At 48.5% G+C, this 24755-nt stretch overlaps 1 protein-coding gene and 1 non-coding gene across 2 annotated transcripts; both read right to left on the reverse strand.

Moving 5' to 3' along the window:
* Window positions 1-494: 494 nt before the first annotated feature.
* On the reverse strand, window positions 495-567 carry TRNAA-AGC (transfer RNA alanine (anticodon AGC)). The gene has a single exon. It is a non-coding gene; the product is annotated as a tRNA-Ala (tRNA).
* A 13937-nt stretch (window positions 568-14504) lies between these two features.
* On the reverse strand, window positions 14505-15046 carry LOC123147749 (auxin-responsive protein IAA20-like). Its single transcript, XM_044567055.1, has 2 exons — window positions 14868-15046; window positions 14505-14769 (listed from the first exon to the last, which is right to left on the reverse strand). The coding sequence occupies exons 1-2, from the start codon at window positions 15044-15046 to the stop codon at window positions 14505-14507; spliced, it is 444 nt and encodes a 147-aa protein (XP_044422990.1).
* Between the last annotated feature and the right edge of the window lie 9709 nt (window positions 15047-24755).

Genomic DNA, 24755 nt, shown 5'->3' on the forward strand with positions numbered 1-24755 from the left:
TCACCCACTCGTTGCGGAGCACGAGAGATTCCATGGCCGATCGGTCCAGGCTCCATGGATGCTCATGGTCGTGGATAATAGGAGTGCGTGGTCTGTGGATGACAACCGGACTCATGCTAATGGTCGGTCGATACACATGTGATAATAGGAGCACGCGCGAATCTGCATGTGCTGGGAGACCGGAGGCGGGGCAACGCGCCATGGTCCATGTGTGAAGGAAGCAGGGTACATACCGGCATGTCCCCCGGAGGAAGGGAGGGACGTCTCCCGGCCGGTCGGCGATCTCTGGCACTCCATGGACCATGGCGTCATGCTCTCGTGCAGCCACAGGCATTGCGCTTGCTTGCACACACGCGATATATGCCACAGCTCAGCTCACCACTCCCCGCTCCGCCCAAGACGTTGCGGGGGTGATGACGCCGATGCCGAGCCAGCCTTCTGTCCTGGTCCCAGCCAGCAGGGTTTAGCGGAAGACAAAAAATAAAATCAGTAAGTGGAGAAGTGGGGTATCGATCCCCATACCTCTCGCATGCTAAGCGAGCGCTCTACCATCTGAGCTACATCCCCTTTGATGTTTAATTTGAATCCGTCGTTTATTTTAATGCAGAACATGCGAGAACAAATCAGAGGATACAATTTGGTTGGAACGCAGAAACCAAGCTGAGTATACATGAACAATCTGGCATTATGTGCACCGCAGGCCGGTGAATAGCAATTAAGCTGCTGACTCGCTTGGAACGAGCATCCATCCACTCTAGGCTAAGTGTTGCAAATACTTCAATATTGCGGAGGGCATCTAGCTAAGTGATGGATTGATGCCGGCCATTGTCTATATATAAGCAGATAGTGAAGTGAAGTTCAGACATTTGCTTATACTCTCTATTTTTACCATTTTTGCTGGTCGTTTCGTGTCTTTTTTGTCCATTGCATTGTCTATTCTATCTCTACTCTTATAAAAAACCGAGTTGGTGATGATGGTGTGCCTGCCATCCTGCAATATAGACCGTCCGATCTATATCTGACGGATAGAAAGCAGACTATGGCAATTTTGCTAAAAAGATATCCGCACCCCTCTCCACATTTGCAGATAAGGCCTTCCCTCGTTCATCTTTGTCTCCCACAAGATAAACAATTTGTATAAATGCATCTTGATGTTCCGTGCAACGCATGGGCCTCTTGCTAGTATCGTTTAGAAATGTCAGTTATAAGATGCCCTAAGGATGTCTTTTCAAAAGAGGAAAAAAAAAAACATCCGTCGTGACTCAGTACACTCTCAAGTAATTTAGTTTTCTCTCCGTCACTGATATTAATTTAACCCAGCTTAACCGGTTAAGGTGAGTTCTAGACCGTCGTATTTTGGGTTAAATTCGACAATATATTTGATTTGCAAAATATCGGTATGTCATAAAAATTATATTACTGATTTGTATTCGCATGAAGTTTACCGCAATACCACTCTTTCTACAGATAACTCATATTTTACTACGCAAATGTATAGCAACTTTGGCTCAAATTGTGAGGGGGGCTAATAAACCCTACGCAAATGTATAGGAACTTCATTTATTACAAGTAATATACTCCGTATGTTCCTAAATATAAGCTTTTTTAGAGATTCCAAAATGGTCTACCCGCGAAACAAAATGAGTGAATCTACACTATAAAATATGTCTATATACATTCGTATGTGGTCTATATTGAAATCTTCAAAGAAACTTATATTTACGAACGGAGGGAGTACTACAATTTGTAAGATGCCGACTTGTAATAAATGAAGTCAGCTTGTAAGATCTCAACTTCTCATAAATGAAGTCAACTTGTAATGGATGAAGTCAACTCGTAAGATCTCAACGCGGATCTCAGCTTCTAACTTGGTGCCGTTTTTAGCTAGCTAGCCGGATCAGCACTCCATCTATGTATTCAGTACAAGATAGTACAAGTTATACCCACGATTCAGATCTACAGTGCCTACAAGTAGCGTCGTATGTGCACTAGTAAGACATCGCATTTCATCTGCGTGCACAGGTCCTCTTGCTAATGTGCAGATCGATCTTCCTCCCAAACTATAGTTAGCCTTGCGTGAACAGCTCGATCCACAACACAACAATGGCTCCGCGTTCAGCCGCTCTCGCTCTCAAGGCAGCCGCCGTCGCCGCCATTCTCGCCATGCTGGTTGCGCCTTCTTTGGGGCGCTGCGGTCACCCTCAGGCACCGGCGCCGGCAACGCCACCTCCGCCACCACCACCACCACCATCTCTGGCTCCAGCGCCGGGACCTGGGCCTGGGCCAACGATATCGTGCAACGACTGTTTTTCGCAGTGCTACTCGCCATGTGAAGCCTCCATTGCCTCGAACTGCAGCAGCTACTGCGACGGCATTGACTATACATGCAACTCCTGCAAGATGGACGTGATCGAGGGCTGCAAGAAAGCAAACAACTGCACCGGCAGTTGCGACGAGTGCAACTTCGACCCTAGCCCTTCGTGCGTCAGCCCCTGCACCACCCGGTACTGCGACCTCTGCCGGTACGGGTTGGAGCAGCAGTGCCGGGAAACCTGTCAGAAGGAGTGCTCTGCGCCTAAATGCGTACCATGGAGCCCTCAGAACTAGATAGTATCATGTGTTTGTTGTATGCCCACCGTGTCTGCCGGTGCATTCATCTGCATCTATGTATGCAGTGTGTACTATGATGTGACACTGAATTTGTATTATTATTTTTTCGCAAATACGTAAAGCTCACGTATCATTTCATCCATCACCACTATAAAAAAAAAAGGGGCAGATCCAAACAATCACATCCATCCATCATCATAATCTAATGGTCCTTAATTATTCTGTGTTTAACACTACCAACCACGCAATAAAGACACAATCGATCTATCGCTAATCTGCCCCGCAGTAAAAAGAAAACTGCCGCACGACCTCCTCATTCTCCTCCCGCACGACCTCCTGCTCCTCCCGCAGCCACGCCCTTCGCCGCAGCCCTTCACCGCCGCGTCGCGTCGCCGGAGCCACGTGAAGCCTCTGCGGGTCGCCGCCTCCCCAGCCGCGGGAGCCCGTCCCTGCCGCGGGTCGCCGCCTCCCATGCCGTGGGTCGCCGCCTCCCCAGCCGCGGGAGCCCGTCCCTGCCGCGGGTCGCCGCCTCCCCCGGATGCTCCTGTACTCCTGATTCTCCAATCTACATTGGCTTGATACAACATACGAATTCAGGAAAAGGTCAAAAGAAATTGGTACCAGGCTTTGTGCCACTGCCCACTTTCCCTGATTGCTAAATTTATTTTATGCTTCTGTCGATATTACAACAGTCAACAAAGCAGGGAACCAATCCAGCTTCAAGCTCCAGGTGCTTTTGTTTCAGGATCATGCTATAATTAATAAATTGTTTGTGTGCTAAGGTATCATCTAGCTAGGAATTATTTATCGAGGAATGACTCCATGTCTCCATCTACCACACTTCTAGACAATATCACCTGGTATGATTCCGGTGTCGAGTCTCCTCACGTAAGCGTGTCACGAACACAACTTAAAGCCTTAAACTGCAGCCGCTCCTTGGGTAATGATAAGCAACTGCTACCCACATCTCACTCATATTGTGCCAACAGTAATTTTTGTTTATCCTACAGATAAAGAAGCACGAAAAAGGCAAAGGGAAAATGCCCGGTATGAGCAAAATAAAGAAAGGATGTTAGAAAGCTAGAGCTGCATTTATTTTTCAGTTGCAGCTTAGCTAATGTTTCATCTGGGTTATTGCGCCAAACTTTTGTCTCGGGTTCTTTATCACATGGATTATTGCACTCAATCCCAGTTTATACCTACATATGATATTGCATTTACCCTTGTACCTTTCAGTTCCATGGTTATTGTAAAGCATCCACTATTGTTGCACACATACAAGTAGTTGTATTCACAAATCATCTTTTGTTTCCTATTATCCTCAATAGAATGCTATTTTATGCTGATCGAAGTTTGTACTAATACATAACTTTGTAGTCCGCAGAACCAAAATCCTTTGACCTGATCTCTTTGCAGGTGAAAATTTATATTTTACTACGCAGATGTAGAGTTGGCTTTTGTATAAGGAAATAAGATTCGAGAAATAAGCAACTTAAACACAGCAATTGAAGATTTTCAAGTCAGATTTACCAACTTCAACAGAGAATTGGCTTTTGTAGAAGGAAATATGATTCGAGAGGTAACCAACTGTAGATTTCCAAGTCAGATTTCTACATGCCTAATAAGTGCATTTTATTTTTCCACTACTTCCAAGTCAGTTTTACCATGTTCAGTTGAGAACCAACCATGCTTGTACGGAGGAAAAATTGAGCAAGTACTGTTTTTGTGTGTACATTTTTTTCTGACAGAATCATATATGTCCAAATATATATCATCCTCCCCTCACGTCACATACCTATATGATTACAAGTATCACATACCAATATATCTTAGAAAGTGGGCTTTGAAATCTGCACTGATCTTCACAATCATGTCATCTGATAGAAGTCTATTGAATTTCAATTATATTTTGCTGTATGTTATCCGTGATGTAAGTGCAGATAGGAAGTTCCATTTTTTTAAATGCATCACAAGGAGGATGGTCACCAATGATTTGACATGATAAGATGTTTACATAATTATTTGTGGCCATTTGACATGATAGGATGTTTTTGAAGTATGACAAACTATGACATTAGCAATACTTATATTTACATATATTCATATATCGTTATATACTTTGGCTTGTGGAAACTAGGAATTGCTTTCGACTAACATGTAATGGAATTTCTGAGAGGGGAGATCTGCATCTATGTTACAGGGATCGGACGGGAGAAATAGAGAAGGACAGACGATTCCTGCAGGAGGAGCAGGAGTCCTTGCACGTAGACACCCTCCTGTTCTCCCAGGTAACACCATGGAATCCCATCGTCTAATTTTGGTCGCTCTTGTGAGTTTTTATTCCAATCATATCCCATATCCGCTGAAACTGAAGGTGATCCGGCTACCATGTCATGGATTCAGGGTAGTGCGTGGGATTTCCAGTAGAAGAGTAGCTACTCACAAGCTTGATGCCGCAAAGGCATCTTCCTACTCTTCTGAGAACTTCCACCAATAAGCTCCACGCGCTCCTGCACCTTCTTGTGAGTCAGGTTAAAAATATGTGGTTTCGTGCTTTTACTACATCTTTGGTGCAGCCTATGATGTGCGCACGTAGTTAATAATTTGCATTGAGATGAGTTACTCAAAACTTACTTCACTTTAGCCTATCTTGATTTATATCTCTTGCTCACCTGTCATGTTCCCTGCTTAAGTTTCCAGGGAACACCAAGCTGCATTTTGTATTCAGTTGACCAGTTCATAATTTATTCATTATCTCGTTTTTATCCAGTTCTTTATTTTGGTTATTCAGATCCAATTCGGACTTATTTGTCTGGTTTATTCTTGTTCCTTTCAGGCTTCAATCTTGAAAGAAATTGAGGTTCAAAGAAGGATTCACATTCTGATCAACCTGCTTGGTTACTAGGTTTGGTTGTTGATGTTGTTTATTTTTTAATACATGATGCATGATCCTCTTCTGTAGAGCTCATTTGATGGGGAAACTTTCTATAAGTTGCATGAAATGGTTTCTCTTTATTGTTTTATTCCGAACGTATCATCACCAGCAGATCTAACTTCTCATTTCTGCTCAAGAGTTGCATGCGAGGCAAGCAAATATTGCGGCGCAATGCTTGGCTTTGTAATGTGTCATGTACTATTTCTATACACCTGAAATTCTTGAATTATTTATAGCATTAGTCTAGACGTGCGTTTCACGTGCACGCTTACTAGGATCCCTCCACCAGAATCATCTGATCACTGGATCTAACGGCCAAAAATCTTTCTGTGTTTAACACCAACCACTGCTGGGCGGAAGCCAATCCCGCTAATCCCCACTAACCCCACCAATCGACCCATAATCCCTCCACCAGAATACCCCAGTGCGCACGCACCCCCTCTAACCCGACGGTTTCTCGTATGCGCGCGCCGCCGCCCGCCTGCTCCGGCCCGCATGCCCATCCTCGCATGCGCCGCTCCACCGCCAACCCCGCGGTTGCCCGCTGTTGACCGCCGCCACTTCACCGGGCTGCGGTGCCACCCCGCCCGTTGAACCCGCTCGCCCATCCCCGCACAACTGCCGGAGCCCAGCGCGAGAGCCACCCCGCGGCTGCCTGCCGTCGACCCCGTGGGCTGCTTCACCAACGCCCGCCGTCACTTCACCTGGATTGATCGCCCGTCACCGTCATGCTGCCACGTCTACGTTACCGCCGCTCGGCCACTTTACAAGCTACTCAACTATGCCTTTGCCACTGCCACTCTGCTGCTTCAGTGGATTTGTACTCTGACAACACACAGACCTTGAGTTCGACGAGGGCCTCCATGAGGACCTTGACCTGGTCCTCCGCCGCGGGAGCCCCGCCGCAGGTCGCCGCCCTTCGCTGCGGGAGAGCCGGAGTTGCGCGCCGGGGGAGCCCCGCCGCAGGTCGCCGCCCTTCGCCGTGGGGAGAGCCGGAGCCGCCGCCCTTCGCCGCGGGAGAGCCGGAGCCGCCGCCTGTCGCGCGCCGGGGGGAGAGCCGCCGCAGGTCGCCGCCCTTCGCCGCGAGAGAGTCGGAGCCGCTGCCCGTCATGCACCGCGGGAGCCGCCGCAGGTCTCGCCATCACAGGTTATCCCCTCATGCTTCTCCCTCAACTCTCCCAATAGGTAGGTTAATTGGATTCCTGACTTCTTTCTTTTTGTTGTTGATTGTAGTGATAAATATGTCTCCTGATTGGATATAGACTTGCCTCAACGATTGGTCCTGCTGCAGTTCATGTACCATTTGCAAACTTAACTACCTCTCTGTCATGTAGTTTCTGACGAACTTTTATGTGCCATGTCGACAAGGCCACAAGGGTGATTGATAAAAAAATCCAACCAGACTCCATGTGAGGTGAATCAAGGTAATCAATATGTAGTGAATGGGATAAACTCCTCTCCCTCATGTTGTCGAATTCTCCGTTCTGTCTTTTAGGCTGGTTGATGTGCTTTGATTCGTGATCTGGGTCGGCGCATCTGTCGTTTTCGGTTGCAAAGGCGCGCTAGCTCATGCCTCACTTGGGTGATATTTTTTTTTTGCGGTTTCTCATAAACTGTAGTGTGTTATGCAGATGTAAAAAGCCATTCAGGTTCTGCATCCTGCCTAGCAGGTTCTTTGTTATGACACAAGAGGAATTCCTTTTTTATTGGCCCTTAAAGTGGGAGTCCTTTAGAGGCAGCTTTCGTGCTTTTGCCTTCTACTGGAACTCCATGCAGATTCTGAGTTCAGGGAGTGTATTTGGCCTTCAGAAATAAAGAACTTTATTATGGTTTTTGATAAAAGAAATATGGACTTCCAAATAGCTTAAAGATTATCGATTATATGCAGCAAGGCCATTTGATTAAGTTGGCTCTTTCTTGACACCATTTTCTATGCAAGCTATTTGAATACATATTTTGCAAGACAAAGTACAGAAGTGTGTTTGGGTGAGGCCCAGATTAAACATCTCACATTTTGTTTCAGAAATCATCTCTACTTAAGTCCAAGAGGTCACCAGGTGAAGGGATGAATAAACTATCAGGTCGCATTAATAAGGAGCTATGAAACTGGTAAAAGGATTATAGTTGCTGCTAATTTATCACATATTATGCGTTTTTCTACTTTAGACTAATTATTACAGTAGAATATATTGGCCAATAGACTGTCATTCTCACCTTTGGTATTGCATATTTTTTCTTGACAGCCTGTTACATTGGAACTTGGTGAAGAAGTCGTATTTGAGTATGTTGACATTGGCAAAAGGTACATGGCACATGCTGAGACATATATACGCTGTGTGACGCAGAGGTTAAATGCTCTTTAAATAAAGAGAGACAACAAGGATTGGGGAGTTTATAGTCCCACTTTTGTACTGTTTTTATACAAGGACAACAATGAGCGACATATGTACTTCTCATCCAATTAGTTTTCTAGCATGTAAATGTAAGTATTTCTTCATGCACGTGAGGAAGACAAATATTTGTTCCTACATGTTTGAGGATATGTATAACCATACTATGAAATGCAATTGTGCTGAGAAGGAACAAGGAGGAGAGATGTGTGCTGCTAGACATATTAGCAAATTCTTAGTTCAGTTGATTACATTCATGAGTATTCTTCTGTTCCAACATACGGGCTTTGTTCAGTGCATATACAAATATACTATCTTATAGAAATATGTTGTTCAGGGATGAAGAGGTGGATAAGTTTGTGGCTTTACTTACTGAATGTCCAGATCCGTCTTGCTTCTCAGCCAAGGCCTACATTTAGAGAAGACATATTCATATGTAAGTGATTTAAGGTCAATTACCCCCCCCCCCCCCCCCCCCCGCTGTAATGCTCACCTTAATTCAGACATTGTTGGTTCATGACTGTACTTTTTCCATAGGGCCTGTGCAAATCCATTTAGAACAGTGTTAATTTTTTACATTTTGCTATAGAAAGTTGTGTGCTGCAGGTGTCTATACACGAGAACCAAAGAAGGCAACTCAACAGTTTCTCCTTGCCATAATCAAGATTCACAATGATAGGAGGGCAGAGAGATCATGCTGCCATGGAATCCATCCATTTTCATTGCCTTGCTGCTTTCTTGTTTCTTGATATTCAATAGCCATATATCTTTAGGACTTGGGATGCGATTTCGCAGGCATCACTGATGGTAGTTGATGCTTTTTCCAGTTCATGATGAGCTATTTTTGTGTAAAGTTGCTATTGGTCGTGGAAAGACTGGCTATGCATGTTATTGAGCTTAGATGGAAATTTGAGTGGACCACCTAAATTCATACAAAAAAAGAGGCCAAGTACAGCCCCAAATTAGAGACATGATGGGATGCCCATCCCGGTCACTATTAGATTTTGTCATTTGTCATCTAAGAGCTACTATTGGACTTACAATCTTGAACGGCTACTTGTATTTTTCAATTTGTTTGTGGACCTGGAATGGCCCTTATTTGGGCATAGGACATGCCAGTACGTTTTCTAAAAGTTGCAGGAGAGGCATGCTATTTAAAATGGATAGATTGAAAAAATTAATTATACCTCCATTGGTCAGGGGAAGAATGAACACTAAATGTTGTCGAGTGAACTACATTGGTAAGGATCTCCACGTAATAAGTGTTATTCTTGCTGCACTGGCTCGGGCATCCGCATTGTCGGTCGATGGGTATGTATGGGCCGTCGCTTGGTACAACCGCAGGGGAAAGGGCTGGCCATTGAGCTACATTGGTCAGGACCTGTAGGTAATGAGTGGCATGATTCATGTCTTATTTTGGTGATAAAGATATGATATCACGCAGCCTGATGGTTTGTTGCGAGCGAAGCGATGCCGTTCTATGAGGGAGGCGAGTGAGCCGACGACAGCTGTTGTGAGTCGGGCGAAGTGGCACTGCAAATGCCATGTTTCATTGCTGCGAGCGGTGCCACGGGCCGGCCGGCGTCGGCTATGGCGATGATGCGGAACAGGGTGCTACGAGCAGTGATACGGGGATCGATGTCTGCGGGAAGTGGCGTAGCAAGTGGTGCTAAGGGGGTATAGAAGCCGGGGTATTAGGGCAAATCCAGCGGCACAAACGTCTCAATCATACAACTCGAGAAAGGGGCCGATCGCCGAACCTGATTGCCCAGCTAATGTCTGGCGTCACCCTATTGGGCAAGGGGCATGTTGATTCATGAAACAATCAACACGTCATTATGACTCGGGATTTAGAAATTTTATTTTTAAAATGAAATTATGACATACAAATAGTATGTTTCATTGTATAACATGTTTTTAGTCGAGACGTGCGTTGTACATGCAAGCTTACTAGTTGGTAGAAGTTAGAATGAGTACCAGAGGTGGCACAACACATGCATGAACGCAAAGGGGCGTGAACATATTGCCCAAAGCAGAGAGACAAGAAATGTTCGACCCAAAACAAAGAAGAACACAGCTAAACTCGTTGACTAGAGAAGCTATCTAATTAACAATCAAACTACCAACATCTCCAAATCCAGCACCGAGGACGTCACGAGCAAAACAAGGCAACGCCTTCATGAAGGAAAATGACACTGAGACGCCGTCGTACTCCATTCTGGAAAACCGGACGTAGGGGTCCCCTGAAGCTCGAAGAGGGGCGCAGATAATGGCCATGGCAGCGCCCCAAAGAAGGAGACAACACCTGCGGGTGTCACCGCTGCCAGCGTGAGCTGTGGGGATTTCGTCCTGGCCAAATTCGGAAGAATCCCAAGCAGTTGGAGCACATATCGGATGTGAGGGGGTCGGGGCTAGGCCGGAGTACAGATCGGATGCGAGGACGAGGTTGTGTGACTGGATGGAGTAAAAGGCGGTGGGGATGCGACGGTGGTCGGAGCCCGGATGCGCCATGATCTGGAAGAGAACGTGGATCCAGGTCACCGGGAGCGAAGCGGCAGGGACACGGCATACCCAAGGAGCCGGAAGGGGACGCAACTTCCGAAGTGTACCGGAGACGAAGAAGCACCGGGATGGACGGCCAACCAAGGTATTGGCTAAAAATAATAATTCCTCCATGCGGAATTACTTGTCTTCAATTATTGAGACGTATTTTTAATTCTTGATACATCCATTTCTATCTAGGCAATTCGGATGCGGCGGTGGAGGGAAGACTCCGACCAAAGCTCCTCCCGCACCGACGAAGTATCGTCTGAGATGTGAAATCATGAATAAAAAGATTGGAATAGCTTTGAGGAAGAAGAAGATGCTTTGAGATTGGTGATGACATGTGGCTTCATCCTGGTTGGGTCTTATATGATGGAAGGAAAGACCCGGTCGTATAAGAATTTTTTCCGCAGGAAGCATGGTGTGTGGTGGCACCAGTGGGCGCGGTGCTAGATCGTTTGCGCACCAGTGGCTTGTTAGCCCGACATGATAACCAAGCTTCATTACGAGATTGGCGAAGAGGGTGAGCGGCGTTATCGATGGCAATGAACTACAAGCCGTGCCATGAGAGGAGTCTAGATTCAACCTCTCCACCTTCTGCAGTTCTTTTCTGATAAATTATTTGTTCAATTTCATGCATGATTTTAGTTTGATTTTGGTGAGGTTCACCAATCTGGAGAATAGTATTTGCTTGATCTGGAGAAGTCCATGTCCAGAACATACAAAAGCAACACTAAACGACGGTCTCCAACGTACAGTTTGGTTGTACTTTTGTTGTTTTGGAATATTTCTGAAATTTCATTTTGGTTCTACAAATTCAGTCCAAGTTCATCGGTGAAATGTCTCTCAAATGTCATTGAAGTAGTTCTGAAAATACACTGAAACAACTTGTCCTATAACGCTGGAGGCAACTTCTTTTTTTCGAAAGGGGGGTTTCCCCGGCCTCTGCATCAGACAGATGCATACGGCCACATTTATAAATAAATAAAGTAGTTCAATAATGTCTTGCAAAGTGCTGCAACAAAGGATACTGGCTCACACAGAGCAAGCAAAATAAAACAAGGCCCAAAAGTCACAACCGGCTGGCATAGTAAAGAGAGATAGGTAAACTACGCGCCTATCCTATTACATGACCGCCATTCAAACCGGTTGAATAAATCCCGCGCTACCATCTCCCACCGGACAGATCCAGTAACCAAACACGCCATGGCCTTCGTCGGAGTGAGTAATGACCACGTACGGATTAGCGCAGTAGCCCGGAAGAGAACCTGCAAAAAATGAATAGTTGTTGTTCTGTTAAAAGCCAAGTCATTTCTGCAGTTCCAAATTGCCCATAACAACGCACATGCTCCCACACGAATTTGTCTAGCTGTTTCGGCCTCTATACCAACCACGTTCTAAACAACGACCTGACCGAATTCGGAGGAGTAATAGTAATGTTAAAGGCAATCTGCACTGAGCGCCACAACACCCTCGCCATCGGGCACTCAAAGAAAAGATGCTTGATAGTTTCATCCCGATCACAGAAACTACACCTAGTAGATCCTGTCCAGTTGCGCTTAATCAAATTATCTTTCGTTAGAATGACTTGTTTATGCATAAACCACATAAACACTTTAATTTTGAGAGGAACCTTAACTTTTCAAACGTGTTTGGAACTAGGAATTACACTAGAATTAATGACATCAATGTACATCAACTTGATTGTGAATTCACCAGATTTAGTAAGCTTCCCATACAACTAATCGGGCTGATGAGTAAGCTGAACCTCCATGAGTCTACTCACCAGATGAATCCAAGCCTCCCACCGGTCACCCACAAGCACCCTCCTAAATTGGATGTTAAGAGGAGCAGATTGCAGACTCGTTGCAACCAGAGCATCCCGTCACTGCACAATGCGATAAAGCGCCGGATACTGGAGTGCCAGTGGTGCATCACCTAGCCAGGTATCTTCCCAGAATTGAGTATTATTGCCATCACCGACAACAAACTTTGTTCTGTTAAAGAAAGTTGCTTTGACCCTCATTAACCCCTTCCAGAAGGGCGAATCAGTGGGTCGAGCCGTCACCTGCGACAAGGTTTTAGAGTACAGATACTTGTTACGAAGAATCTGCGCCCAAGTTGCCTCAGTCTCGGCAGATAACTTATAAAGCCACTTACTTAGAAGGCATCTATTCTTAACTTCAAGGTTCTCAACCCCAAGACCCCCTTGGTCTTTTGGTCGGCAGATGACATCCCATTTGGCTAGGCGATACTTTCTCTTAGTTTCATCGCTCTGCCAGAAGAAACGAGACCGATAGAAGTCCAGTCTTTTTCAAACTCCAACTGGAACCTCAAAAAAGGATAAGAGAAATATAGGCAAACTCGTGAGCACCGAATTAATAAGAATCAATCGGCCTCCATACGACATAAGTTTGCCATTCCAGCAGCTCAGCTTCTTCTGAAACCGATCCTCGATACACTTCCATTCACTGTTAGTTAACTTACGATGGTGAATGAGGATACCAAGGTAAGTGAACGGAAGAGTCCCCAAATCGCAACCAAACAGTTGCTTGTAAGCATCTTGTTCCTCTTTGGCTCTACCAAAACAGAACAACTCACTTTTATTGAAGTTGATCTTCAGACCGGACAATTGCTCAAATAGGCACAATACCAGCTTCATATTTCTCGCCTTAACCAAGTCGTGCTCCATAAAATTGATTGTATCATCGGCGTACTGCAGAATGGACACACCACCATCTACAAGATGAGGCACCAAGCCACCTACTTGTCCTGCCTCCTTTGCCCTTCCTATCAAGATTGCCAACATATCAACAACAATGTTGAAGAGGATAGGAGACATTGGATCACCTTGCCTCAGGCCCTTGTGTGTCTGGAAATAATGACCTATATCGTCATTCACTTTAATTTCAACACTCCTTTTTTGCGTGAAAGATTCAACTTGGCGCCTCCAAGCTTCGTCAAAACCCTTCATATGTAAGGCTTGTTGTAGAAAGGGCCATTTGACTTTATCGTACGCCTTCTCGAAATCCACCTTAAAAACCACTCCATCCAGTTTTTTCGAGTGAATTTCATGGAGCGTTTCATGCAGGACCACCACCCCTTCAAGAATGTTCCTATCCGGCATGAAAGCAGATTGAGTAGGTTGCACTACAGTATGCGCAATCTGTGTGAGTCTATTCATTCCGACCTTGGTAAAAATTTTGAAACTCACATTAAGAAGACAGATTGGCCGAAATTGGTCAATCCGCACTGCCTCTATCTTCTTGGGAAGAAGTGTTATCGTCCCAAAATTCAGCTTAAAAAGGTGAAGCTGACCAGCGAAAAGATCATTGAACAAAGGCAATAGATCTCCTTTAATAATGTGCCAACATTTCTTGTAAGCTGACCAGCGAAAAGATCATTGAACAAAGGCAATAGATCTCTGGAGGCAACTTGGACAACGGATTGTTGCACATCATGTGTAAAGGAGGTTTTGAGTAGTACTGCAGTTAATAACTCTAAAGACAGGAGCATGGTTAAAAAATTCAACGGTTTTTCCAATATTTTGGTAATTTCCGCTTTTACCGAAATATTTGTAACTCAAAATTCCAGGCCATATTCACTAATTTCAAACAAAATTCAAATTCAATCAACATCCATAAAAATTGAGTAAATTTCGATGGATCGAATTCTGAAATAATTTTCCGACACTATGGTGAAGTCTGAATTTGTCCTGTTGCCGAAATACTAAACATTGGACCCGGGAGAGAAACTTAGAAAGTCCCATACTGGTCGACATGACGACAACATGTACAAAAGTTATTCAGTGAGCTAAAACTAACTAGTCACACACGGCGGCCGGTGCAGATCCATGACGCCCAAACTCAACTGGCAATGGCAAGTACTGTAGTATCTTGAGCCGCTTGGCCGACCTGACAAAGTCCCTGCAAGAGATTGATTCGACACCTCACTGTTAGTCGAGACACCAACGGTTGTATGCAATGAGAGGGGAATGCACGCAGAAGAAATTAAGAAACCACAACTTACTCCCACGGCACGTCTCCGACGAGCATCCAGTCCCCGTCCCCGTCCTCGTAGGTGACGGCGTATGGATCACCTTGGTGAGCGGGGGAGGGGAACATGAGGTGGAGCGTGTGGTGGAGCTCGTCGTAGGAGGCGTGGCCAGACAGGTCCACCTTCCTTCCGATGGGCACCCCTTCCATCTTCACCTTCACGTGGCCGCCGTTGCTGCGGCTGCGCTGGCGGAGCGCGCTCTTCACCGGCGGCCACCACACCAGCCTCTTCCTCCTGCACGAATTACACTCGGCCAGGTCAGTTTGACGAAGGAGAAGGGCGCGCACCTACGTGCATTGCATTGCATTGAACACCATCGACGAAACACTCACTTGCTGTCCGTCTCCCAGTCGCGGGCGTCGCCAGCGCCGTTGCCGTGGTCACCGTCGTCGTCGTCGTCGCGCAGGAAGAGTGGCAGCGCGGGCTTCTTGATGCCAAACGCCTCCGCCGATCTCCTCTTCCCGCACGGGCCCGCGTGGTTGGGCGGCGCAAGCCCCAGCTCCAGCTCCATGGCGCCCTTCGTCGACTTTTTTCCCTGTACTACGTGATCACAGCTGAAAACTTGTGCTAGGAGCAGCTAGCTACTGTACTCTGGCAGGTGGCGACACCGTGCGACCGATGCGTGCGGTATATATAGGCGCGCGGGGCACCGCGGCCGATGGCTACGTTTGATGCATGGTGAGTGGTGAGCGGGTGTTAGACTATGTATAGCTTCTGTAATTATGTACGTATTGTAACACATCCATTATATATAATGAGATAAGCCACCCCTAGAGGGTTGTGCTGGTTCCCCCAAAACTTATTGTCTTACATGGTATCACGCTAGGTTACGATCGCTTTCGCTTCCAAACCCTAATACCCGCACCGCCGCCGCAGCCGCCGCCGCCTTCACCGCCGCCATGTCGAGCGCCGCCACCACCGGTTCCACTACTGCGGGGTTCCTCCCGGCCTCTCTTGCGGCTCTGCTCAACCTCCCACTCGATGTCGTCGCCGTTCCGGCTCCGATCGGGACCAGGAGCATCGGCTCCGTCTACTCCACGCCGCCGGCGCCCTCGCTTGGGCGCGACCTCGTGGTCCACACCGCGGCGCCGCCGTCCGCTGCGGACTCCGCGGGCGTCGTCCCGCCGCTCCTGCCGCAAGCGGATCACACCGCCCCGCTGGCGGGGTTGGCGGCGTCCGCCCCGGCCGCGGGCCTTGCGGCGTCCGACCCGGCCGCGAGCTTTGCGGCGTCCGCCCTGGCTGCGGTCCCGCCTCCTCCCGCATCGGCTTCGGTGCCTCCGGCTGCCTCCATGGTGTTTGCACCCCAGGCAGCCCCCTCGATGGGATCGTCTTCGCCGCCGCCGTTTCACTTCGGTCATCTCATCACCATCAAGCTCTCCGCCGACAACTACATCTTCTGGCGTGCGCAGGTTCTCCCGCTCTTGGGGAGTCACTACCTGCTAGGCTACGTCGACGGATCGCTTCCCTGCCCACCCGCACTGGTAGACAGCGTGCACGGTCCGGTCTACAATCCGGCCCATCGCGTCTGGACGGGGCAGGACCAGGCGAACCTCTCCTCCATCCAGGGGTCGCTCTCGCCGGCAGTTGCCGGACTTGTTGTCTTCGCGAAGACGTCTCATGAGGCCTGGACCATCCTTGAGCGAACCTTTGCAGCGCAGTCCCAGGCTCGTGTCTCTGCACTCCGTCGTCAGCTTGGAGAGTGTCAGAAGCTTGACTCCACTGCCACTGAGTTCTACAACAAGGTCAAGGGCCTCGCCGACACATTGGCCTCCATTGGACAGCCCCTCACCGACTCCGAGTTCAACTCGTTTATTGTCAATGGTCTTGATGAGGAGTATGATGCCTTAGTCGAGATCATCAACGAGCGGGGCAACTCGACACCCATGCTGGCACACGAGGTTTTCTCTCGGCTCCTTCTCACTGAGCAACGGGTCGAGACACGCCGCTCCAGGGGCACTGGCTCCCTCTCGGCCAACGCCGCCACCAAGGGTGGCCGCTCTTCTTCATCACCCCGGTCTCCCTTGGGGCTGCCACCGTCGCCCGCCTCGGCCCCCCACCTACTGCGACCTTACCGGGGGCTGGCGGTCCACGTGTGTGCCAGCTTTGTGGCCGCGATGGGCACTGGGCCTCCAAGTGTCATAAGCGCTTCCAGCGAAGCTTCCTTGGTCTTGGCAATGACGGCAAAGATACACGCAACAATGCCCGTCAGGTCGCCATGGCTGATCGTCCCGCGCCGCAGAAGCAACAGGGACACACTCAGTCCTACTCCATCGATCCACACTGGTACATGGACTCTGGGGCGACAGAGCATCTGACCAGCGAGATGGGGAAGCTTCACACTCGTGAACCCTATCATGGCTCCGACAAGATCCACACCGCCAATGGAGCAGGTATGCACATCTCTCATATTGGTCAAGCATCTCTTCTCACTAGACATGCCAATAGGAGTCTTCAGCTTCGCAATGTTCTTCGAGTTCCATCTGTGACCCGTAATCTTCTTTCAGTTCCTAAACTCACACGTGATAATAATGTGCTTTGTGAATTTCACCCTTTTGATCTTTTTATTAAGGATCGGGGCACGAGGGACATTCTTCTTAGTGGGCGGTTGTGCCAGGGCCTCTACCGTCTGGAGCATCCTGGCGTCGCCCGTGTTTTCAGTGGAGTTCGGGTCTCTCCGTCACAGTGGCATGCTCGTCTTGGTCACCCGGCCACACCTATTGTCCGTCATATTTTGCGTCGTCATGAGCTTCCTAGTTTGTCTAGTAATAAAGATGTAGCAGTGTGTGATGCTTGTCAGCAGGGGAAGAGTCATCAACTTCCTTTTTCGGAGTCCAGTCGTGAGGTGAAACATCCTTTAGAACTTGTGTTTTCAGATGTATGGGGTCCTGCTCAGACTTCTGTCAGTGGTCATAATTACTATATCAGTTTCGTTGATGCTTATAGTCGCTTTACCTGGCTTTACCTTATTAAACGCAAATCTGATGTGTTTGATATTTTTGTTCAGTTTCAAAAACATGTTGAACGTCTTCTCAAGCACAAAATTGTTCATGTCCAGTCGGACTGGGGGGGCGAGTATCGCAACCTCAACTCCTTCTTTCAGTCGCTTGGGATAGCTCATCGTTTAGCATGTCCACATACACATCAGCAGAATGGTTCAGTCGAACGTAAGCATCGTCATATTGTTGAAGCTGGTCTTACTCTTTTGGCCCATGCATCTGTTCCGTTTCGGTTTTGGAGTGATGCTTTCACCACTGCATGCTTTCTCATCAACCGTACTCCCACTCGTGTTTTAAACATGAAGACTCCCATTGAGGTTCTCCTTAATGAACAACCTGATTATACCTTTTTCAAGGTATTTGGGTGTGCTTGCTGGCCGCATCTTCGTCCATATAATAAGCGCAAGCTTGAGTTTCGTTCTAAGAAGTGTGTTTTTCTTGGCTATAGCTCTCTTCATAAAGGTTACAAATGTCTTCATGTTCCCACTAATCGTGTCTATATATCTCGGGACGTCGTGTTTGATGAGCATGTTTTTCCCTTTGCCAAACTTCCTGTGTCCACTGTCGAACCACCATCTCTGCATTCATCCTCTGTTGCTTCTGACCAATTTGATGATGTTGCATACTCTCCTTTGCTGTTACCTAACCATGGTGCAGGAACCGGACGTGGGGCTCGTTTGGAGCTGTTGGAGGATTCACCATCATCATCGCCGCCTTCTGATGGGCACGTCGATCGCCCTATGTTGCATGGCATCGATTCGCGTGCCCATGCATGGTCACCCGAAGAGCCCGTCGCGCCGAGCATCTCCACTGCTCGGTCCGCTACGCCAGCGACCGCCGAGTCTCCAGCGGCTCGGCCCTCTTCGCCAGCGGCCGCCGAGTCTTCAGCGGCTCGGCCTGTCACGCCGTCTTCGCCCGCGGCTCGGCCCGTCACGCCGTCTTCGCCTGCAGCTCGGGTCCGCGACGCCGTCCTCACGTCGCCTTCATCCGCGGATCGGCCCGCGACACCGGCCGCGCCACGGCCCACTATGCCGGGCTCGCCATCGGCCCGGTCTGTGACGCCGGCGTCGCCAGCTGCTTCGTCTGCTCTGCCGGTTTCGCCGGTGGGCCGGCCTTCTTCGCCGACCGAGCCCGAGGCTACTGTGTCTGGCTCCTCGTCACCGGCTGACTCGTCAACGTCGCCGTCCTCCAGCCCGTTGCAGGCTGCTCCGTCGACCTCGGTGGTTCCTGTGTCCCGACCACATACACGCAGTCGCAGTGGCATTTTCAAACCTAAGGAACGTAAGGATGGTACGGTTGCTTGGTTGGCTGCTTGTTTGGCTGCTGCTGTTGCGGATCCATCTTCTGAGCCTCGCTCATATCAGGCTGCCCTGCGCATTCCACATTGGCGAGAGGCTATGGAGCAGGAGTTTCATGCTCTCCTTCGTAACAAGACATGGACTCTCGTTCCTCCACCACCACGGGTAAATGTTATTGACTCAAAATGGGTATTCAAAGTGAAGAAGCATTCGGATGGATCTATTGAGCGTTACAAAGCGCGACTTGTTGCTCGCGGTTTTCGGCAGCGCCATGGTCTTGACTATGAGGACACCTTCAGTCCTGTCGTCAAGCCTACCACTATTCGGCTTCTTCTCTCCATTGCTGTTTCTCGTGGTTGGTCACTTCGTCAACTTGATGTGCAGAATGCTTTTCTACATGGATTTTTGGAGGAAGAGGTTTATATGAAACAGCCGCCTGGTTTCTCTGATCCTGATCGTCCTGACTATATCTGTCGTCTCTCCAAAGCACTATATGGTTTGAAGCAAGCTCCTCGTGCCTGGCATGCCCGCCTTGCCTCTGCCCTTCGTGCTCATGGGTTTGTGCCGTCCACTGCTGACACTTCATTATTTCTTCTACAGAAGCCAGAAGTCACTATGTATCTTTTGGTATATGTCGATGATATTATCCTTGTCAGCTCTTCTCAGTATGCTGCTGATGCTCTTGTCTGCTCTCTTGGTGCTGATTTTGCGGTCAAAGATCTTGGGAAGCTTCACTACTTTCTTGGAGTTGAGGTCACTTCTCGTGCTACTGGTCTTGTCCTTACGCAGAAGAAGTACTCCTTGGAGTTGTTACAAAGAGCGGGCATGCTGAAGTGCAAACCGACCACCACACCCATGTCGTCTACCGACAAGATAACAGCTGTTGATGGTGAGCTTTTGTCTCCTGCGGATGCCACAGAGTACAGGAGCATTGTTGGTGGACTTCAGTACTTGACGATCACGAGACCAGATATCTCTTATGCTGTTAACAGGGTTTGTCAGTATCTTCAGGCTCCCAGAGATACTCATTGGGCTGCTGTTAAACGCATTCTTCGTTATGTTCAGTTCACCCTGACATTTGGTATGCATATTCGGCCGACTTCCTCTCGGGTCCTTTCGGCCTTCTCTGATGCAGATTGGGCTGGTAGCCCAGATGACAGGCGATCCACGGGGGGTTATGCAGTATTCTTTGGCCCTAATTTGATCGCCTGGAGTGCTCGGAAACAGGCTACTGTGTCACGTAGCAGTACTGAAGCTGAGTACAAGGCTGTGGCTAATGCTACTGCAGAGATTATTTGGGTGCAGTCTTTGCTTCAGGAGTTGGGTTTGTCTCAACCACAGCCTCCTATTCTTTGGTGTGATAACATCGGTGCTACATACCTTTCTGCAAATCCAGTATTTCATGCCCGAACGAAACACATTGAAGTTGACTATCACTTTGTACGGGAACGTGTATCACAGAAGCAACTCCAGATCAAGTTTATCTCATCTAAGGATCAACTTGCAGACATCTTCACTAAGGCTTTACCTCTACCACAGTTTGAGGCTTGTAGGCGCAATCTTACCCTTCTCAGTTCTTTAGAAAGTGGCTAAGATTGAGGAAGGGTGTTAGACTATGTATAGCTTCTGTAATTATATACGTATTGTAACACATCCATTATATATAGTGAGATAAGCCACCCCTAGAGGGTTGTGCTGGTTCCCCCAAAACTTATTGTCTTACAGCGGGAGACATGGTGTTGGGGCTCAAGGGGGCCAGGCAGCGGGCGGGCAAATGCATGGTCAAGCTAGACACGTTCAGGATTGAATAGGTACCGGCGTCAATGGTGTCACGAGACGTGAGAGCCAGATCCAGGGGGCATGTGGATACGCGTGGGCTCCTCGTCGTCCGCACCAAACCGGACGCCCACCACATGGACATGCCCCAAGTCAAGGGAGACAAACCAGCCACTGCTCCCACTCCATGCTTCGCCCACTCCAGTCACAGTTGCATGTGACAGTGTGCCTGATCCACACCTTGGATCTGCATGGAGCTGAGCATGGACACCGTGCTTCCCAACGCCGCTCCCTGCCGGCTCTGTACCAACACCGATGTTTATAAGGGCATCTCCAGCAGTTGGCCCCCCAGGCCCCCCTAGGACGCATAAAAATCGCTCCCTGGGGGCGAGCCGGCGATACAATCGGTGCCGGGGGCGGTTTTGCGTTCAGTCGTCGCCCCCAGCTTGCCTCCAGGCGTTGAAATTGACCCACTTTGCAGCCTAATTTCGGCGAATAAAGGGCCCATATGGGCGAGAATAGGCCCATATTCGGTGTGGTTTCGCCGTGTCTCGGCGTTTAATTATCAACACAATTATTTCTTATCACATATTTCATCACAGAAAAATCAAATACTTCAACAAAATAGTACAACAACAAATAGTTCAATACAAATTATATAGTTCAACAAATAAAAACTTGTATTTCATCACACGGCGTCCCCTTTGAGCCTCCATAGGTGCTCAATCAGATCTTTCTGCAGTTGATGATGCACCTGTGGGTCTCGGATCTCCTGACGCATACTGAGATAGGCAGTCTAAGTTGTCTGTAGATGGTGATCAACTTCGGCTAGAGGACCCTACCTGTAATATGGTTCAGTGTCAAACATTGGGTCTTCTTGCTCGCTCTTGATGATCATGTTGTGCAAGATGACACAGCAAGTCATAATCTCCCACATTTGATCTTTGGACCAGGTCTGAGCGGGGTACCGAACAACAGCGAATCGAGATTGGATCACACCAAATGCCCGCTCGACATCCTTCCTGCAAGCCTCCTGAACTTTCGCAAACCAGGCGTTCTTGCCTCCTGCCGCAGGGTTTGAGATCGTCTTCACAAATGTCGACCATCTCGGATAGATGCCATCTGCTAGGTAGTACCCCTTGTTGTATTGGTGCCCATTGATCTCGAAGTTCACCGGAGGAGAATGGCCCTCAACGAGCTTGGCAAAAACAGGAGAGCACTGCAGCACGTTGATGTCATCGTGAGTTCTTGGCATACCAAAGGAGTGCCAAATCCAGAGGTCCTGTGTGGCTACCGCCTCAAGCACCACACTGCAACCGCCTTTGGCGCCTTTGTACATCCCCTGCCAACCAAATGGGAAATTCTTCCATTTCCAATGCATGCAGTCGATACTTCCAAGCATCCCAGAAAATCCTCTTGCTGCATTCTGGGCTAGGATCCGAGCAGTGTCTTCCGCATTGGGTGTTCTCAAGTATTGTGGCCCAAACACTGCCACCACTGCCCGGCAGAACTTGTAGAAACACTCTATGCTGGTGGACTCGGCCATGCGCCCATAGTCGTCGAGTGAATCACTGGGAGCTCCATATGCAAGCGTCCTCATCGCTGTCGTGCACTTCTGGATGGAGGTGAATCCAAGAGTGCCAGTGCAATCCATCTTGCACTTGAAGTAGTTGTCGAACTCCCGGATGGAATTCATAATCCTGAGGAAGAGCTTTCGGCTCATCCGATAACGGCGCCGAAATGTTTTCTCGCCATGAAGTGTAGCATCGGCGAAGTAGTCGGAGTAGAGCATGCAGTAGCCTTCGAGACGATGCCGGTTCTTTACTTTGACCCGCCCCGGCGCCGAGCCACCTCGCCGCGGCTTTTCATTGCTCGCCAGCAGCTGGGCGAGGGCGGAGAGCACCATGAGATGCTCTTCTTCCTGGACGTCGGCCGCGGCTTCCTCCTCCAGCAGCGCGGCGAGCTCTTCCTCGTCATCCGAGTCCATCGCCGAGACAGGCAAAACGCCAAACACCTTGCGCTCGGTGGGCGTGTACCCGCCGCTAAACCGCGCCTCCGCGGTCGGAAACGGCGGCCGGAAACGCCCAGCTGCCGTGGGAGGGGCTGCCGCGGTGAAGCGCTGCTATTTTCCGGCGGGGAATGGCTATCTAGCGGAGTAGGGCGGCGGCCGTCGCCGGGATATAGCTAGTGGTGGCCGAGGGCGCGGGGGGTGCGAGGCGAGTCGGGGGAAGAAAACCTTGACTTTTCCCCTGTCGATGTGGGCCAGGCGTGCTTTTCCCTAGCGCCGGAGCCCCCAACTGCTCCCCAGCGCGCCGGGTTCGGCCTGTGACCGCCGGGTGGAAAAAAGATCCGAACCGGCGATTTTCGGCGTCCTGGGGACGCGACTGGGCCGTTTTTTCGGTGCCGACGCCGAAAAAGTGGCCTGGGGGGCCTGTTGGGGACGCGGCTGGAGATGCCCTAAGTTTTGTAAACGTCCTACGTATACATGCGTGTGCAGCTTCTGATGGGGGCAGGACAATTACGCAGGGATAGCAGTTTGTCAAAAGTAACTTGGGCGTGCGCTACGTCTGTTTCCACTACCTAAGAAAAAGGTGAAATGTGTCTAATATGAATGTTTTGTCCAAGTACGTACCATGGATCAATTTCCGTGTGAGCGACACGATACGACCGATGAAAGAGCAAGATGGATGCTATTACCGCCATGATTGACTAGCTAGTACTTCGTAGCTTAATTAGTCGGGGTTAGGCACCTCACCTCCGATTGGGTTGCTTAATTTACCGGTGCGTGCATGTGATAAGAGACACACTAGACTTTTAGAAACACCCGTGCCGATCAGGTTCAGGTTTTTAACCCCCAGCTAGATTGACTTGCTTGTGCTAGCTGCATCATCGATCGGCTTGTCCATTGCACCTTGCGTGCAAAAGATCGAGGTTGGTACGTCGTATCAAGTCCAGACCGCCGTTCATCATCGTAAAAACAGAAGTACAGACCACCGACTAGCCAAATACAAAAAGAGCCGAGACCACCGGGATTCCGGGAATCGACGGACAAAGGTGATTACGAACCAAGTTGAGCGAACTCCAGTCTTGCCGATAAACACCCGTCTATGTCCGCCCGGACAAGAAAGCACTGGATCGATGACGGCCGGCATCTCTGGAACCATGCACACGTGTCCTTCAGAAGATGATCGGAAGAATTGAAGTTTACGTTGTAACCAGCCTCCTGGCTCCGTGCGTTGCACTTGCGCTGAGTCTCTCCACTGATCGAGAGCGAGAGTAAAGATTCGACCCCCAATCTAACGCGTGTAGTAGATAATTAATCGGTGACTCGTCTGGCCGGCCGGCACTAGCTAGCTCTTCCCTTAGTTTAGTTAACGGCGGTCACCCGCTCGTTGCGGAGCACAAGGGTTTCGATGGCCGATCGGTCCAGGCTCCATGGATGCTCATGGTCGTGGATAATTGGAGTACTCCCCCGTCCACGAATAAGTGTACATCTAGCTTTTATATTAAATCATAGTTTTAAAATTTTAAGCAACTTTATATAAAAGAGTAGTAGCATATATGACATCTAATTGATATATTATGAAAGTACATTTGAAAACGAATCTAGCGATACTAATTTAGTGTCATAAATGTTGTTACGTTTCTCTATAAAGTTGGTCAAAGTTTTAGAACTTTGACTTAGGACAAAAACTAGATGTACACTTATTTGTGGATGGAGAGAGTACGTGGTTTGTGTCCTATCTTGATCTGCGGTTGATAACAAGACTCATGCTAATGTTAGTAGGTCGATACATGCATAAGCACGAGTCTGCAAGGGCTGGGTGACCGGAGGCGGGGCAATGCGCCATGGTCCATGTGTGAAGGGAAGCAGGGTACTTCCTCCATTCCCTTATACAAGGTCACTATAAAAAATACATTTTGCATCTATATAAGGTCACTAATAGTAACCGAGGCAAAAAGTAATGATGTTTTCTTGTACTACCAATTTGTTTAATACTTGCATGCATGTAGTCATAATGACAATATGCTAGTTCTTTCTCATTTCTTCCTTGCATGCATGCATGTGTATTAATGATTCCGGTTAACATAAAGAAAAATTGGCTTGCAAAGCAATCATTAAATTTTACTTTGGTACCTGTAATTTGAG

Source organism: Triticum aestivum, chromosome 7A, assembly GCF_018294505.1.
Source record: "Triticum aestivum cultivar Chinese Spring chromosome 7A, IWGSC CS RefSeq v2.1, whole genome shotgun sequence".
Classification (NCBI taxonomy): Eukaryota; Viridiplantae; Streptophyta; class Magnoliopsida; order Poales; family Poaceae; genus Triticum; species Triticum aestivum.

Bases quoted from the DNA above. Each gene is read 5' to 3' on its own strand.
- LOC123147749 (XM_044567055.1), bottom strand. From the start codon at position 15,046: ATGGAGCTGGAGCTGGGGCTTGCGCCGCCCAACCACGCGGGCCCGTGC. The intron at 14,770-14,867 runs GTGAGTGTTTCG...TAATTCGTGCAG, and splicing joins GACTGGGAGACGGACAGCAA to GAGGAAGAGGCTGGTGTGGT.